The sequence below is a fragment of the Chiloscyllium plagiosum genome, unplaced genomic scaffold (genome assembly GCF_037043375.1).
Source record: "Chiloscyllium plagiosum isolate Xiang-an unplaced genomic scaffold, Cpla_swu_hap1 HiC_scaffold_12, whole genome shotgun sequence".
Taxonomy (NCBI): domain Eukaryota; kingdom Metazoa; phylum Chordata; class Chondrichthyes; order Orectolobiformes; family Hemiscylliidae; genus Chiloscyllium; species Chiloscyllium plagiosum.
Window position 1 is genome coordinate 535,868 of NW_028270150.1, and position 18,972 is coordinate 554,839.

The 18,972-nt window shown below is 46.4% G+C and overlaps 1 protein-coding gene across 1 annotated transcript in view; it reads right to left on the minus strand.

Annotated features, from left to right (window-relative positions):
- LOC148148468 (microtubule-actin cross-linking factor 1, isoforms 6/7-like) overlaps positions 1-18,972 on the minus strand; it is a 44,899-nt gene that overhangs the window by 21,315 nt on the left and 4,612 nt on the right. Inside the window, exons 3-7 of the mRNA XM_087993183.1 lie at positions 17,790-17,952; positions 16,075-16,229; positions 15,680-15,754; positions 3,007-3,124; positions 1,560-1,741 (exon numbers count right to left, since the gene is read on the minus strand). Of these exons, the coding sequence (XP_087849309.1) occupies positions 1,560-1,741; positions 3,007-3,124; positions 15,680-15,754; positions 16,075-16,229; positions 17,790-17,952 (693 nt within the window). The remainder of the gene's footprint in view (positions 1-1,559; positions 1,742-3,006; positions 3,125-15,679; positions 15,755-16,074; positions 16,230-17,789; positions 17,953-18,972) is intronic.

The following is an 18,972-nucleotide window of genomic DNA, read 5'->3' on the forward strand; positions in this document are numbered from 1 at the left end:
CTGTGTCCCTCTCCCTCCTGATACTGCCTGCCTTTCTGTGTTCCTCTCCCTCCTGATACTGCCTGCCTTGCTGTGTTCCTCTCCCTCCTTGCTGTGTCCCTCACCCTAAGGCAGGCAGTACCAGGAGGGAGAGGAACACAGCAAGGCAGGCAGTATCAGGAGGGAGAGGGACACAGCAAGGCAGGCAGTACCAGGAGGGAGAGGAACACAGCAAGGCAGGCAGTATCAGGAGGGAAAGGGACAGAGCAAGGCAGTCAGTATCAGGAGGGAGAGGAACACAGCAAGGGATGCAGCATCAGGAGGGAGAGAAACACAGCAGGGGAGGCAGCATTAGGAGGGAGAGAAACACTGCAAGGCAGGCAGTATCAGGAGGGAGAGGAAGACAGCAAGGCAGGCAGCAGCAGGAGGCTGGGTGAACACAGCAAGGCAGGCAGCATTAGGAGGGAGAGGAAGACAGCAAGGCAGGCAGCATCAAGAGGCTGGGTGAACACAGCAAGGCAGGCAGCATCAGGAGGGAGAGGAAGACAGCAAGGCAGGCAGCAGCAGGAGGCTGGGTGAACACAGCAAGGCAGGCAGCATTAGGAAGGAGATAAACACAGCAAGGCAGGCAGCATCAGGAGGGAGAGGAAGACAGCAAGGCTGGCAGTATCAGGAGGCTGGGAGAACACGGAAAGGCAGGCAGCATCTGGAGGGAGAGGACGACAGCAAGGCAGGCAGCATCAGGAGGGAGAGGAACACAGCAAGGCAGGCAGCATCAGGAGGGAGAGGAACACAGCAAGGCAGGCAGTATCAGGAGGGAGAGGGACACAGCAAGGCAGGCAGTATCTGGAGGGAGAGGGACACAGCAAGGCAGGCAGCATCAGGAGGGAGAGGGACACAGCAAGGCAGGCAGTATCAGGAGGGAGAGGAACACAGCAAGGCAGGCAGCATCAGGAGGGAGAGGAACACAGCAAGGCAGGCAGCATCAGGAGGGAGAGGAACACAGCAAGGCAGGCAGCATCAGGAGGGAGAGGAACACAGCAAGGCAGGCAGCATCAGGAGGGAGAGGAACACAGCAAGGCAGGCAGTATCTGGAGGGAGAGGGACACAGCAAGGCAGGCAGTATCAGGAGGGAGAGGAACACAGCAAGGCAGGAAGTAACAGGAGGGAGAGGAACACAGCAAGGCAGGCAGTATCTGGAGGGAGAGGGACACAGCAAGGCAGGCAGTCTGCTGCCTGTGTATTTTCTCTTCCAGCATCTGCAGTTTTTTTGTTTCTGTGTAGCAATGCTATCATTCCATCAGCCCGGGTATCTCCTGGTGCCCCATTGTCTGATGTTTAATTGCTCAATTATTTTAGGCATTGCTTTGCTTGAAGTATCGAATAAATGCAGGTTGTTGGTAAGAATGCTTTAAAATTGGGAGTGTTGCCAGTGTCCAGTTGTTAGCCTCTTCACTCCAACATTATAGTTACGCAAACAAGCAGGAAGCTGTCATGTATTTACTGCAGATGGATTTATACATTATCATGGGGTTTAACACCAACCCTCTCTGTTTAGCCATTGGGATAAAGAAATGTACCTTTTGTGGGAGTGGGCTGTTAGGTGCTGAGTTGATGGAGGCCACACTTGCGTTCTTCCAGCTGGGAGAGCCTTTTTGGGAGTGGGGCCGTGTCTGGTTCCCAGCTGGTTTCACCGTACCAATTCGGTAGCTGTCAGGAGCCAGGTACTTCTCCTTAATTTTAAGGTTGGTCCGACCTTTCACTGTTCAAATTAAGGTGTGCTGTTAACAAAAGAATCCCCCATTCTTCCTGATGAAACAAGAGGCCTGAGAGAGATTCTCACTGCTGGTTGTTGTGTATTTTAATGATCTAGGTATGGATAGCAGACTAAAGCAGTAAATTTGCAGGTTAGTGAAAATTGATGGTGTTGCAGATAGTGAGAGAAATGCTTTCGACAAATAAAACAATGTAGACGGCTGAACAGAGGCAAATGGAATTTAATCTTGAAAATGAAAGGTGATGAATTGAGTGGTAGGACATTTGGAAGTATAGAGGAGCATTTCTGGATTTAAATAAAAGAAGTTGGCAATGATGCATTGGGGAAACTGACTAAAAGGCACTGGTAATGGATAGGGAAAGATCATGTGCAGGAATTACACTCTATCTGACACAAACGTCACAGGAGAGAGGTGGTTCAACCATGGCTTCCCAATGAAATTAGGGATAGTATTAGGTGCAAAGAGGCAACAGACAAAATTGCATATCAAAGCAGCAAGCTTGAGGATTGAGCACAGTTTACAATTGATTAGGTGCACTTTGTGGCAGTTGGCCCAGAGCCTGAACAAGGAGAGGTTAATGCCACCGCTCCTTGTTCAGGCCGTCATCACTTCTCTTTAATTTTTTTGAATTTTTGATTTAGAATGTGAGCTGAAGTTGAGAATGGAGCTTTGAACAGCAGCTTGTTTTAAAATAAAAGAATAAAGAATTTGGTAATTGCACACGGGAATTGGTCGAGAAAGGTGATTGCAGATTCATTATTGAACAGTGCAGATGTTTCAGCAACAGGATGTGATTGGTCAGTCAAGGGGAGGTCAGTTGCTGGCCAGTCAACCACAGAGAATGTAGAGAATGAGAAGCCATAGATTGAACTGGTGATGACTGACGTGAATGGGCTTTGTTGGACAGCAGCCTGCATGCTTGGAAGTTGCTGGACTTTTTGGCATTGACCAGTTTGGGGTGAAGGGCCTGTCTCTGTGCTGTAGGACTTTAGAGTCAAGGGACTCTGGAAAGCTGTGTTTGGATTTTTACTTTCTCAATCATTCTTTAACTAAATATAAAACCAGAGTTTTTTGAGGAAAGAATCTCAGCTCATAAGAAATAAGTGAATATTCCTCAGAGCCTCCTGGATTAATGTGACTTCACAACTCAGGCATGATCAATTTTGTTTTTTTTCCATTCAAGGATTCCATAAAGACCGATGGTTTTGAATCTTTAGTAAGAATGGCCACATCTATGACCTTCACCAACCTCTGCAAGGATCATTCTTCACAAGGAACTCATCGAGGGGACTCCATCCCCCTCCCACTCGCACCATCACCGTACTGCGGAGAATCCGCACCATCCTCAGTTGCTGAGAGTCACCAAACTGCAAAAAGATAGAACATAGAACAATACAGCTAAGGAATAGGCTGTTTGGCCATGTTGTACTGAACATGACACTAAATTAAGCTAATCCCTTCTGCCTGCCCTCGGTCCATATCCCTCCATTCCTTGCATATTCATGTGTTTATCTAAAAGCCACTTAAACGCCCCTATCATATCTGCCTCCACCACCCCATGGTGGTGTGTTCCAGACCCCTGCCAATTTCTTTTATAAAAACTCTTGTCCCACACATCTCCTTTGAACTTTCCCTTCTCACCTTAAATGCATGCCTCTCTAGTTTTTGACATTTTAACTCTGGGAAAAAGATTCTGATAGTCAACCCTGTCTCTGCATCTCATTATTTTATCGACTTCTATCAAGTCTCCCCTCAGCCTCTGCTGCTCCAGAGAAAACAGCCCAGTTTTTCCAGCCTCTCATTTGCTCACGCCCTCTAATCCAGGCAGCACCCTGGTAAACCTCTTCTGTACCCTCTCCAAAGCCTCCACATCCTTCCTGTAATGAGGTGACCAGAACTGAACACAATACTCTAAGCACGGCCTAATCAAAATCTTAGAAAGCTGTAACATGACATCCTGACTCTTGTACTCAGTGCCCCGACCAATAAAGACAAGCATGCCACACACCTTCTTCACCACCCTATCTAATTGTGTGGCCAATCTCAGGGAGCTGTGGACTTGAACCCCAGAATCCCTCCGTACATTAATGCTGTACAGGGTCCTGCTATTAACTGTTTACTTTTCCTTAACATTTGATCTCCCAAAATGCAGCATCTCATACTTACCCAGATTAAACTCCATCTGCCATTTCTCTGCCCACATCTGTAACTGATCTCTATCCCACTGTATCCTTTGACAGCCCTGTGCACTGCCCACAACTCCACTGATCTTTGTACATCTGCAAACTTACTAACCCACCCATCTACACTTTCATCCAAGTCATTTACATCTAGATCATGAACAGCAGAGATCCCAGTACAGATCCCTTTGGAACGCCATTACTCACAGACCCTCAGCCTGACAAACACCCTTCCACCGCTATCCCCTGCCTTCTATGGACAAGCCAATTCTAAATATACACTGCCAAGTCACAGTGGATCCCTTGCATCTTAATCTGGGACATTGTTGGAATTCCACGTGGATAACATCCACCGCTCTATACTCATTAATCACCTTTGTCACCTCCATGAAAAATTCAATCAAGTTAGTAAGACAGGACCTGCCTTCCACAAAGCCATGCTGACTGTCCCTAATTAGGTCATGCTTTTTCAAATGTGTGTAAATCCTATCCCTAAGAAGTCTCTCCAATAGCTTCCCAACCACCGATGTGAGACTCGCCAGTCTATAGTTTCCTGGAGTATCCTGATTTCCCTTCTCGAACAGAGGAACAACATTAGCTAATCCCCAGTCCTCCGGGACCTCTCCATTGGCTAGTGAGGATACAAAGATCTTGGTCAAGGTCCCAGCAATCTCTTCTCTTGCCTCTCAATAACCTGGGGTAGATATCATCGGGCCCTGGGGACTTATCCACCTTAATGCTCTTTAAGTGCTATTTCTTTCCTCATCTCAAAATACTCCAGCATATTAGCATGCCCCACACTAATCTCACTCTCCTCCATATCCTCCTGCTGGGTGAATACCAACACGAAATACTCATTTAGGGTCTCACTCACATCCTCTGCTGCCAAGCACAATTTCCCTCCTTTATCCTTGAGTGATCCTACCTTCTCCCTCATTATCTCGTGGTGGGAGAACACTTTGGGGACAGAGACCACAACTGCCTCACATTTACCAAAGCCTTGGAGAGTGAAAGCAGTTACCGAGGGAAGATGTTTAATTGGGGAAAGGAAATTATGACGCTATCAGACAGGAGTTGGGAAGTACAGACTGGGAGCAATTGTTCCACAGAAAGGGCACACTAGACATGTGGAGACTATTTAAGGAGCAGTTGTTGCGAGTGATGCAAGAATTTGTTCCTCTGTGACAGGTAAGAAGGGGTAAGATTAAGGAACTTTGGATGTCGAGAACAGAGGAGCTTCTCGTCAAAAAGAAAAAGGCAGTTTATGTAAGGTGGAGGAAGCAAGGATCGAGCACAGCTTTAAAGGATTACAGGCTTGCTAGGAAGGAGCTCAGAAATGGACTGAGGAGAGCCAGGAGGGGGCACGAAAAAGGCTTGGCAGGAAGGATTAGGGAGAATCCTGCAGAGTGTGAAAATAGATACGTCCTCTGGGCCCGATGGGATTTATCCTAGGATCCTCTGGGAACCATGAGGCATGGCACTCATCCACAGATTCAATCAATAAGCACATCGACCTGGACCCAATATACCGACCACTGCAACGGACAGCTGGAACTGACAACCGGAAGCGGCAGATTCAAACCACTACAAATGCCGGAGGAAAGATCACAAAAGCGCTTCACAGGAGGCTCCCAAACACTGAGGATGTCACTGAGACAGGGGACGAAACATCTGCCACACAAATTCCCAGCTTGGCGAACAGAACCACAACAACGAGCACCCGAGCTACAAATCTTCTCACAAACTTTGAATCCTCTGGGAAGCCAGATAAGAGATTGCTGAGCCTTTGGCTTTGATCTTTAGATCATCACTGTCAACAGGAATAGTGCCAGAAGATTGGAGAATAGCAAATGTGATTCCCCTGTTTAAAAAGGAGAGTAGAGACAACCCTGGTAATTATAGACCAGTGAGCCTTACTTCAGTTATTGGTAAAGTGTTGGAAAAGTTTATAAGAGATAGGATTTATAATCATCTAGAAAAGAATAATTTGATTCGGGATAGTCAGCACGGTTTTGTGAAGGGTAGGTCATGCCTAACAAACCTTATTGAGTTCTTTGAGAAGGTGACCAAACAGGTAGATGAGAGTAAACCGGTTGATGTGGTGTATATGGATTTCAGCAAGGCGTTCGATAAGGTTCCCCACAGTAGGCTATTGTACAAAATGCGGAGGAATGGGATTGTGGGAGATATAGCAATTTGGATAAGTAATTGGCTTGCTGAAAGAAGACAGAGGATGGTGGTTGATGGGAAATGTTCATCCTGGAGTCCAGTTACTAGTGGTGTACCGCAGGGGTCGGTGTTGGGTCCACTGCTGTTCGTCATTTTTACAAACGACCTGGATGAGGGCGTGGAAGGGTGGGTTAGTAAATTTGCAGACGACACTAAGGTCAGTGGAGTTGTGGATAGTGACGAAGGCTGTAGTAGGTTACAGAGAGACATAGGTAAGCTGCAGAGCTGGGCTGAGAGGCGGCAAATGGAGTTTAATGTGGACAAGTGTGAGGTGATACACTTTGGTCGGAGTAACCGGAATGCAAAGTACTGGGCTAATGGTAAGAGTCTTGGTCGTGTAGATGAGCAGAGATCTGTGTCCATGTACACAGATCACTGAAAGTTGCCACCCAGATTGACAGGGTTGTTAAGAAGGCATACTGACGTAATTTGCCCTCCCCTAGTTTTGTGCCTTCCCATAAGGTCCTGACTTATCCTTATTTGTAGCTGTCTTCAACCTTAAGAAGGTGTGATCACTGTTTCCAAAATGCCGTCCCATTGAGAGGTCAGTCACCTGGCCAGGCTCATTAACCAATACAAGGTGCCGAGGGACTGTCCACATACTGTTTCAAGAAACCCTCTTGGATACATTTAACAAATTTTTCCCCGACTAAGCCTCTTGCTCTAAGAGGGGGGGGTCCCAGTCAATATTACAGAAGTTAAAGTCACTCACTATGACAACCCTATTGTTATTGCATCTTTCCATAATCTGCTGATATATTTGTTCCTCAATGTCTTCGTGGCTGTTGGGGGGGGGGGGGGGGGGGGGTCTGTAGTGTAATGCTATCAGAGTGATTACAACCATCTTATTTTGAGCTGTATGCATACTGCCTCAGTGGATGAGCCCTGCCGTATGTCCTCTCTGAGTGCAGATATAACATTCTCCCTGATTAGTAATGCAACTCCTCCACCTCTTTTACCTTATAGATCAACAACATTAGCCAAAGTTGAACCACCTCTCACAAGGCAAGGTTCACAACTCCATCGACATGAACTGTCTCTGGTGCGATTCACACACAATGGCCTCACAAAACACTCGTGTTCTGTTACTTTTGGTGGGGTACATTTCTCTTTGTCCATTCAGACCCTGGAGTGAGTCTTCAATCCTGGGACTGCTGGAAGGATCAGCTCAATTCCACCAATTAATGCAAACTGACAGACTAACCTGACTAAGATCACAGACAAAACTGGGTGGGTGTTACCTGCTAGTTGTACCAAGCTTTAGTCGCTGCTATCTTGTGTAACAATGTTTGGACCTGCACTGTGCACCCAACACATTGCCTGCAAGCAAATACCCCACCAACTCCACAGCATCATCTCGGGACTGAACAAAGTGAACTTCCAAGGCAGTGCTTATGCAATCGGAATGAACTCCCTCAAGTTTAAAAAGGTAACGGTGATCTCGTCAAGGTGTTTGAGATGATTAAAGCGTTTAATAAGGTGGGGAGGTTAGGATGGCGATGGAGGAGGCCAAGGACCTGCATGTCCTTGGCGGAGTGGGAGGAGAAATTAAAGTATTCAGCCACGGGACGGTTGGGTTGGTTGGTGCGGGTGTCCCAGAGGTGTTCTCTGAAACGTTCTGCAAGTAGGCGGTCTGTCTCCCCAATGTAGAGGAGACCACATCGGGTGCAGCGGATGCAGTAAATGATGTGTGTGGAGGTGCAGGTGAATTTGTGACGGATATGGAAGGATCCCTTGGGGCCTTGGAGGGAAGTGAGGGGGGAGGTATGGGCGCATGTTTTGCATTTCTTGCAGACCTCATCACCAGGGATATATTTCCCTCCCCTCCCCTATCAGCGTTCCGGAAAGACCACTCCCTCCGTGACTCTCTCGTCAGGTCCACACCCCCCACCAACCCAACCTCCATTCCCGGCACCTTCCCCTGCAACTGCAAGAAATGCAAACTTTGCGCCCACACCTCCCCCCTTACATCCCTCCAAGGCCCCAAGGGATCCTTCCATATCCGTCACAAATTCACCTGCACCTCCACACACATCATTTACTGCATCCGCTGCACCCGATGTGGCCTCCTCTATATTGGGGAGACAGGCCGCCTACTTGCAGAACGTTTCAGAGAACACCTCTGGGACACCCGCACCAACCAACCCAACCGCCCTGTGGCTGAACACTTAAACTCCCCCTTCCACTCCGCCAAGGACATGCAGGTCCTTGGCCTCCTCCATCGCCAGACCATGGCAACACGACGGCTGGAGGAAGAGCGCCTCATCTTCCGCCTAGGAACCCTCCAACTACAAGGGATGAACTCAGATTTCTCCACCTTCCTCATTTCCCCTCCCCCCACCTTTTCTCAGTCCCAACCCTCGGACTCAGCACCGCCTTCTTGACCTGCGATCTTCTTCCCGACCTCTCCGCCCCCATCCCCTCTCTGGCCTATCACCCTCACCTTGACCTCCCTCCACCTATCGCATTTCCAACGCCCCTCCCCCAAGTCCCTCCTCCCTACCTTTTATCTTAGCCTGCTGGACACACTTTCCTCATTCCTGAAGAAGGGCTTATGCCCGAAACGTTGATTCTCCTGCTCCTTGGATGCTGTCTGACCTGCTGCGCTTTTCCAGCAACACATTTTTCATCTCTTTTGAACAACCAAGGGGACGTTTATAAAGTGCACAATCAGTAACGTGATGGACGGTGTCAGTAACAGAGCAATCAAGCAGCACCTGCTCAGCAATAACCTGCTCAGTGACCTGCCCAGTTTGGGTAACCCCAGGGCCACTCACCTCCTGACCTCATTACAGCCTTGGGTCAAACATGGACAGAAGAGCTGGATTCCATAGGGGCGGGGAGAGGGACAGCCCTTAACATCAAGGCTGAATTTGTCTGTGTGTGGTATCAAGGAGCCCTGGCAAAACTGGACTCAGTGGGTATCAGGGGACAAACTCTCCACGGGTTGGAGTCTACCTGACACATAGGAAGATGGTTGTGGTTCTGGGAGGTCAGTCATCTCAGCTCCAGGACACCTCTGCAGAAGTCCCTCAGCATGGTGTCCTAGGTCCAACCATCTTCAGCTGCTTCATCAATGACCTTCCCTTCATCATAAGGTCAGAAGTGGGGATGCTCGCTGATGATTGCACAATGTTCAGCATCATTCGCAACTCCTCAGATACTGAAACAGTCCATGTTCAAATTTTCATTCATTCATAGCGTCTGGGCATCACTGCCGAGAGCAGCATTTATTGCCTATTCTTTGTTGCCTTTAAAATGCAACAAAATTTGGACAATATCCAGTCTTGGGTTGATAAGTGACAAGTAGAATTTGCACCACATAACTGCCAGACAATGACCACCATCAATGAGAGACAATCTAACCACCACCACTTGACATTCAACGGTATTACCATCACCGAATCCCCTACTATCAACATCCTGGGTGTTACCATTGACTAGAAACTCAACTGGACTCACCTCATAAACACAGTGGCTACAACAGCAGGTCAGAGGCTGGGAATACTGCAGCGAGTAACTCACCACCTGACTCCCCAGAGCCTGTCCACCATTTACAAGGCATGTGTCAGGAGTGTGATGGAATATTCCCCACTTGCCTGGATGGGGGCTGCTCCAACAACACTCAAGAAGCTTGACACCATCCAGAACAAAGAATCCACTTACTTGGAACCACATCCACAAGAATCCATTCCCTCTAACTCCCTCAGTTGCAGCAGTGTGTACTATCTACAAGATGCACTGAAGAAATTCACCAAAGATCCTCAGACAGCACCTTCCAACCCCACGACCACTTCCAACTGGAAGGACTAGGGCAGCAGGTACATGGGAACACCACCCCCTGCAAGTGCCCCTCCAAGCCACCCACCTTCCTGATTTGGAAATATATTGCCATTCCTTCACTGTCGCTGAGTCAAAATCTTGGAATTCCTGCTCTCAGGGCATTGTGGGTCAATCCACAGCACGTGGACTGCAGTGGCTCAAAAAGGCACTCACCCCCACCTTCTCAAGGTCAACTAGGGATGGCCAGTCAGCAATGCCTGTGTCCTATGATCTTGATAAAGCAGCTGAAGATGATTGGGCCTCAGACACTACCCTGAGGAACTCCTGTAGAGGTGTCCTGGAGCTGAGATGACTGACCTCCAACAACCACGACCATCTTCCTATGTGTCAGGTAGACTCCAACCAGTGGAGCCTCCTCCACTGCCGCTCCCTCACCACCCGACGCCTGGAGGAAGAACGCCTCATCTTCTGCCTCGGAACACTTCAACCCCAGGGCATCAATGTGGACTTCACCAGTTTCCTCATTTCCATTCCCCCCACCTCACCTCAGTTCCAACCTTCCAGCTCAGCACCATCCCCATCACCTGTCCTACCTGCCAATCTCCCTTCCCACCCATCCGCTCCATCCTCATCTTCGACCTATCACCCCCATCCCCAACCCCATTCATCTATTATACTCTTTGCTACCTTCTCCCCACCCCCACCCCCCTCCCATTTATCTCTCCACCCTGGAGGCTCCCTGTCTTCAGTCCTGATGAAGGACTTTTGCCCGAAACGTTGATTTTCCTGCTCCTTGGATGCAGCCTGACCTGCTGTGCTTTGCCAGCACCACTCTAATCTAGACTCTGGTTTCCAGCATCTGCAGTCCTCACTTTTGCCTTTTTCACTAGACCAATAGTCCAGAGACCCAGATAATGTTGGATTTTGAATCCTGCTATTAAAGATGATAGAATTTGCATTTAATAAAGAAAATATGGAATTAAGAATCTAAATGATGACCATGAAAACATTGCCAATTGTTACAAAAGCTCCATCTGGTTCACTAGTTTCCTTAGGAAAGGAAATCTGATGTCCTTACCCAGTCTGGCCAATATGTGACTCCAGACCACAGCAATGTGGTTGATTTTGAGCTACTCTCGATCATACTGTGATCACTCATCCCTAAAAGTTTTTTTACAAGTTTGTTAATGAGCTGTTTAAATAAGCATGACCTTCAGTTGGCTTCTCAACACACTTCTCTCAAACTGTGTATAAACCATTGCAGAAACGTGTGCTTTACTGCGTTAGTGCTCAGTCAATTTACTCTATCTATTTGCAGATTGAAGTTACCCAGGATAACTGTGTGGACTATGCTACATGCTTCTCCTGTCTCTAGGTTAATACCAGGCCCCACACTTCCACCACTGTTTAGTGGCCTAAAAATAACTCCAATCAATGTCCAATGCCCCTTGCTGCTGCTGAGTTCACCCAAACAGATTCCACACATTGTTCTTCTGATCTGAAACCCTCATCATTAATGAACTGATCCCCATCCCTAACCATAAGTGCAAATCCACCTCCTTTTCCTCCTTGTCTGTCCATTCTAAATGTCAGACCCTCTTAAATATTCAGTTCTCAGTCCTGTGTACAGGGACCAGCATTCTGGCAGGCAGGTTTTCTACTGCAGCACCGCTACATTTAAACTAAGTAGCGGGGAGGAGGGGACAAACTGGATGTTTAAAAAGGAAATTGAAGGGAAAGTTAGAACAAGAGAAGTCAAGAAAGACAACTGTATCAACGAGGCAGAAAACTCGGAAAGGGATCATGCTGTAAAGTTGAGTGAAATAGGAGTTGATGGGAAGGGTGAGGACAGTAACAAATTAAAAATACTATACATGAATGCACGAAGCATTAGAAATAAGATGGATGAGCTTGAGGCTCTTTTGGAAATTGGCAGATACGATACTGTGGAGATAACTGAGACGTGGCTTCAAGTGGACAGGGCCTGGGAAATGAATATTCAAGGCTACACGTGCTATCGTAAGGACAGACTGACGGGCAGAGGGGGTGGGGTGGCCTTGTTGGTAAGGGAGGATATTCAGTCCCTTGCGCGGGGGGACCTAGAGTCAGGAGATGTAGAGTCAGTGTGGATAGAGCTGCGAAATACTAAGGGTAAAAAGACCCTCTTGGGAGTTATCTACAGGTCTCCAAACAGTAGTCTGGATGTCGGATGCAAGTTGAATCAGGAGCTGAAATTGGCCTGTCGCAAAGATGTCACTACAGTTGTTATGGGGGATTTTAACATGCAGGTAGACTGGGAGAATCAGGATGGTATGGGGCCACAAGAAAGAGACTTTGTGGAGTGCCTCAGAGATGGATTCTTAGAGCAGCTGGTGCTGGAGCCGACCAGGGAGAAGGCAATTCTGGATCTGATATTGTGTAACGAACCGGATTTGATCAGGGACCTCGAAGTGAAGGAGCCATTGGGAAGTAGTGACCATAATACAATAAGCTTCAATCTGCAATTTGAGAGGGAGAGGGTACAGTTGGAAGTGACAGTATTTCTGTTGAATAAAGGGAACTATGGAGCTATGAGGGAGGAGCTGGCCAAAGTTCAATGGTGCAATACCTTAGCAGGGATGGCAGTGGAGGAACAATGGTGGATATTTCTGTGTATAATACAGAAGTTGCAGGATCAGTTCATTCCAAAAAGGAAGAAAGATCCCAGGAGGAGGCATGGGCGGCCGTGGCTGATGAGGGAAGTTAAGAAACATATAAAGTTAAAAGAGAAAAAGTATAACATAGCTAAGATAAGTGGGAAAACGGAGGACTGGGAAGCTTTTAAAGAGCAACAAAGGATTACTAAGAAGGAAATACGCAGAGGAAAAATGAGGTACGAAGGTAAACTGGCCAAAAATATAAAGGAGGATAGTAAAAGTTTTTTTAGGTATGTGAAAGGCAAAAAAATGGTTAGGACTAAAATTGGGCTCTTGAAGACAGAAACAGGGGAATATATTACGGGGAACAAAGAAATGGCAGAGGAATTAAATGGGTACTTCAGATCTGTATTCACTGGGGAAGACACAAGCAATCTCCCTGAGGTAACAGTGGCTGAAGGACCTGAACTTAAGGGAATTTATATTTGCCAGGATTTGGTGTTGGAGAAGCTGTTAGGTCTGAAGGTTGATAAGTCTCCGGGGCCTGATGGTCTGCATCCCAGGGTACTGAAGGAGGTGGCTCGGGAAATCGTGGATGCGTTGGTGATTATTTTCCAGAGTTTGATAGATTCGGGGTCGGTTCCTGAGGATTGGAGGGTGGCTAATATTATACCACTTTTTAAGAAAGGTGGGAGAGAGAAAGCAGGAAATTATAGACCAGTTAGTCTGACCTCAGTGGTGGGAAAGATGCTGGAGTCTATTATAAAGGATGAAATTACTGCACATCTGGATAGTAGTAACAGGATAGGTCAGAGTCAGCATGGATTTATGAAGGGGAAATCATGCTTGACTAATCTTCTGGAATTTTTTGAGGATGTAACTCTGAAGATGGACGAGGGAGATCCAGTGGATGTAGTGTACCTGGACTTTCAGAAAGCTTTTGATAAAGTCCCACACAGGAGGTTAGTGAGTAAAATTACGGCGCATTTTTTGGGGGGCAAAGTACTAGATTGGATTGAAAATTGGTTGGCTGATAGGAAACAAAGGGTAGTGATAAACGGCTCCATTTCGGAATGGCAGGCAGTGACCAGTGGGGTACTGCAGGGATCCGTGCTGGGACCACAGCTTTTTACAATATATGTTAATGATATAGAAGATGGTATCAGCAATAACATTAGCAAATTTGCTGATGATACTAAGCTGGGTGGCAGGGTGAAATGTGATGAGGATGTTAGGAGATTACAGGGTGACCTGGACAAGTTAGGTGAGTGGGCAGATGCATGGCAGATGCAGTTTAATGTGGATAAATGTATGGTTATCCAATTTGGTGGCAAGAACAGGAAGGCAGACTACTACCTCAATGGAATGAATTTAGGTAAAGGGGCAGTACAGAGAGATCTGGGTGTTTTTGTACACCAGTCAATGAAGGCAAGCATACAGGTATAGCAGGTAGTGAAGAAGGCTAATAGCATGCTGGCCTTCATAACAAGAGGGATTGAGTATAGAAGCAAAGAGGTGCTTCTGCAGCTGTACAGGGCCCTGGTGAGACCACACCTGGAATACTGTGTGCAGTTCTGGTCTCCAAATTTGAGGAAAGACATTCTGGCTATTGAGGGAGTGCAGCATAGGTTCACGAGGTCAATTCCTGGAATGGCGGGATTACCTTACACTGAAAGACTGAAGCGACTGGGCTTGTATACCTTTGAGTTTAGAAGACTGAGAGGGGATCTGATTGAGACGTATAAGATTACGAAAGGATTGGACACTCTGGAGACAGGAAACATGTTTCCGCTGATGGGTGAGTCCCGAACCAGAGGACACAGCTTAAAAATACAGGGTAGACCATTTAGGACAGAGATGAGGAGAAACTTCTTCACCCAGAGAGTGGTGGCTGTGTGGAATGCTCTGCCCCAGAGGGCAGTGGAGGCCCAGTCTCTGGATTCATTTAAGAAAGAGTTGGATAGAGCTCTCAAAGATAGTGGAATCAAGGGTTATGGAGATAAGGCAGGAACAGGATACTGATTAGGAATGATCAGCCATGATCATATTGAATGGTGGTGCAGGCTCGAAGAGCTGAATGGCCTACTCCTGCACCTACTGTCTATTGCCTATTGCTGCCCAGTTTCTGTAATGACAATTAGATCATGCCCAAATATCTCTATATGTGCCTTCTGTATGTCTACCTACACATGTACCAGTATCTGGTTGGCATTGGGACAGAGTATTGCTGACGAAGAGGCTGTCTATAACTGGATGTGGCTACGGACAGGTAAACTGTATGACCTTTTGGGGACACGGGGAGGAGAGAGTTCGAGGTGAGTTTGATCGGATACAGCAAGAAAATGTACTGGAACTACTTGAACTCATAGTGAAAATCCTCTGAGAAACTCAACTCAACTTGCACTTTAGAACATAGAACATAGAACATAGAAGAATACAGCGCAGTACAGGCCCTTCGGCCCTCGATGTTGCGCCGACCCAAGCCCACCTAACCTACACTAGTCCTCTATCCTCCATATGCCTATCCAATGCCCGCTTAAATGCCCATAAAGAGGGAGAGTCCACCACTGCTACTAGCAGGGCATTCCATGAACTCACGACTCGCTGAGTAAAGAACCTACCCCTAACATCTGTCCTATACCTACCACCCCTTAATTTAAAGCTATGCCCCCTCGTAATAGCCAAATTAAATTAAATTTGCCAAAATTTAATGTAAGAATCAGCCCATAGTTTTACTTTCACCCTTTTTGCCCAATAAATTTGTTATTTTGGTGAAGTAGAGCCTCTTGTGAAGATTCTGTGCCTGACCACTATCATAAACAATAAGAAAAAATAAAACTTATAAATGAATGAACAATAAACCAGGAGTTGACCATTCATCCCCTCAACCCCTGCTGTTCCATTCAACATGATCATCACTGGTTTGATCATCACTGCAAATCCACATTCCCACCTACCCTCAATCTTCACTTGTGAAGAATCTCTTCACCTCTATTAATCCCATTCTCACTCTGGGACCTGATTTGTTGAGTATTACAATCAGCTCATAAACAATATAAAATGGTACACAGAGCCAGGAGAAAGCAGTACCTACCCGGTATCTGTTTGCACTGATCTGTTCCACCTGGAATCGCGGGGCACAGTTACATTCAGCAACCTGGCGGCAAACCTGCAAGACAGATGACTCAGCACTGAATAATGGAGCATACTGAGAGAGAGAGAGAGAGAGACAGGCTGTAGTCAGGGAAAGGCCTGGGATTGAAGTTCCGGGAGGACTCCAGGGCACAACCATCTGAGCTGGTGGGGATGGCTGTGAGTATGGTTGAGCTCTGGGAAGGGAATAAAGAAGGCTTTTATGTTCAGTGAGAGGCCTAAGGGAAAGGCCTATCCCAGAAAAGGCAGTAGAAAGGAATCTAAAGGACAGCCTAATAAAAGGCTTATTGCTGTTTCAAAGGTCGCAGATACTGAAAAGTGAACATTGTCTCTCACCTCATCTTCAATCCTGTCTTCATCCTCAGTTCTCCGATGGTGGTCTCTGCTCGGGTGTAGTGCATTAGCAAACTCGTAGTAATCAATGAATCCATCACCATTCAGGTCAAAAATGGCAGCAACTGCCTCCATCTCCACGGAGCTCGTGGGGAATTCTGGCCAAGTGCAGGGACAGATGTTTAGGATCATGCCATTTCTTTCCACAGAACCAGAGAACAGTTAAAGCCCAGGAGAAAGCCATTCAGTCCATCTTACGAACTCTTATCCTCCTGTGACCCTGCACATTGTTCCTTTTCAGCTCAGTCAGATTGTTCAAATTTCTCACAAGCATGGAGCCCCATTACAGTTTCTATCTGGGACCTGATGGGTGGGTGAGTGAATTTCAGAGAATTTACAATGGATCGCAGGGAAAAATATAATTCCTAAGGATTAAATGATAATATAAATGAATACTTAATAAGAATGAAAGTTCAAAACTGCCAAGCAGCAGAGCCAAGAATGAGGGGTGTCATAATAGTAATGTCACTTGTTATATATTTCTATATGGACTATGAGAAACTGGAATATAAAATGCAACTTCAGGAACATTTATCATGTGATGTCTTGGACATGAAAAGACTGAAAATCAAAGGAAGCTTTTAAAAAAAAAGATAAAATTGTATTTATGGCCTTAATGTCTTAACAAACAAAGTTTCGGAAGAAATTATAGGATCGATGCTGCCACTGCCAAGCAACAGGTTCTGGACTGTAATTTCTGTCTTGCCACAGACATGGAAGCTGTTGGGAGTTAAAAGAAAGCTGGTGTGAGAGAAATTCCTCTCACTTGCTCTGTCTCTCACTGTCTCAGTCTACTCTACTGCCAACTCAATCAAAGACCTGGGTCTAACTGCCCGGCTACCTGAACTGAGGATCTTCAGTGCCTGAGGATTCAATCAGGCACTGACACTTTGGGAGTAATAGGGTGGCGCGGTGGCTCAGTGGTTAGCGCTGCTACCTCACAGTGCCAGGCACCCGGGTTCAATTCCCATCTCGGGCAACTGTCTGTGTGGAGTTTGCACATTCTCCCCGTGTCTGCGTGGGTTTCCTCCGGATGCTCCAGTTTCCTCCCACAGTCCAGAGATGTGCAGGTCAGGTGGATTGGTCATACTAAATTGCCCGTAGTGTTCAGGGATGTGTAGGTTAGGTTCATTAGTCAGGGGAAATGTAGAGTAATAGGTTAGAGGAATGGGACTGGGTGGGATTCTCTTCGGAGGGTTGGTGCGAACTTGTTGGGCCGAATGGCCTGTTTCCACATTTAGGGATTCAATAAAATTAACAACTCCCCTCAGCCACCCTACCCCATCCTGGTCAGAGTCACAACCACCACATGTAAAGGATTAAGAGTTAGAGGTCACAGCCTTAAAGTAATTTACAAAAGAAGCAAAATGATGAGGTAGAAAGCTTCGGAATATGCTGCTTGGAAATGTGGTGGTGGTGGCAGGATCAATTGAGGCATTCAAAAGGGACATTGGATAATTACTTGATTAGAATCAACGTACAAAATTATTTGGAAAATGCAGGAGATTGGCACATAATTAAATTGGTCAGAGAGCCAGTACAGACATCACAGACTGAATGGCCTCTTTCTGTATTGGAACAATTTTGATTTAATTCTGATTTAAACTTTTGAACTGATATTTCTGTGACACATAGAAATAGCCAGATTGTAAACTCACTGGAGTCAAGAACACTCTGTGTAAACTCCTGCTGACTGATTCGTCCATCTTGATCCTTGTCAATATATCGGAAAATGTCCAGCATTCGGAATTTCTTGCTGCTAATCCACTGCAAGTATTGCTTCCTCCATGTGTTAAAGCTGAAGGTCTCCAGAGCTTGGAGCTGAAATTTGCAACATAGATCAATGACTCCTTACTGATTTATTCATCTGTTTTCTTATTTCTTTTATACATAAAACAATTAAAATCAAACGAGAGTGGACCATTCAGCACCTTAAATCTGCTGTCAGCAGATATGGGTTAAACACACTCATGGTCAGAAGGTCAGAGTATTTCCTAACTATTGAGGGGTTGGAAAGTGTAAATGTGCTAAGAGTCATAGGTGTCCTTATTGGTAAGTCACTGAATGTGAGCGTGCAGGTGCAACAAGTTATGAGAAAGATGAATGAATGTTGGCTTTTATAGCAAGAGGCTTTCAGTACAGGAGGAATGGAGTATTGTTTCAATTGTACGGGAGCTTGCTTAGACCAGGCCTGGAATACTGTGAGCCAATTTGGTCTCCTTCTCTCAGGAAAGACGTTATTGCCTTAGAGAGGCTGCAGTGAACATTCACCGGATTACAAGACTGCTTGTTTGGAGGAGCCTTCCACAATGTCCTCCTTCAGTATAAAGAATAAATCAGAAACTTGGTTACTGAGCAGTGGCTGCCTATGGAGTGACCAACTCTTGGAAAATGCTATCTGAGGATCTGCACTGATCCTGTGGAGTGACTCTAGCAGCCCCTGAGTCCAAACCCTGAGCTAAAGCAGCTGGCTCATTCATGTAGTCCTCCCAGATATAAAATGTCCTCAAGTTCCCAGATACAAATATAGAAAATAGGAGCAGCAGGAGGTCATTTGGCCATTATGTCCTGCCTCTTTATGGGGAATGTGACACAATCCTTGTTCCAGTCTTACACTGGCTCCTTCCCACAACTCTTGGTTCTGTACATCAACAACTACTTTGGTGCTGCTTCATGCTCTTGCCTAGAATCTTGACACATTTATTCATTTTGCCTCCACTTTCCATTCCTCTATAACTTTTGCATTGTCAATTTCTGATACTTCCCTTCCTTTCCTTGACCTGTCAGCCTCCATTTCAGGGATTAAGCTGTCCACTGCAAAGCCACTGACTCCTAAAGCTA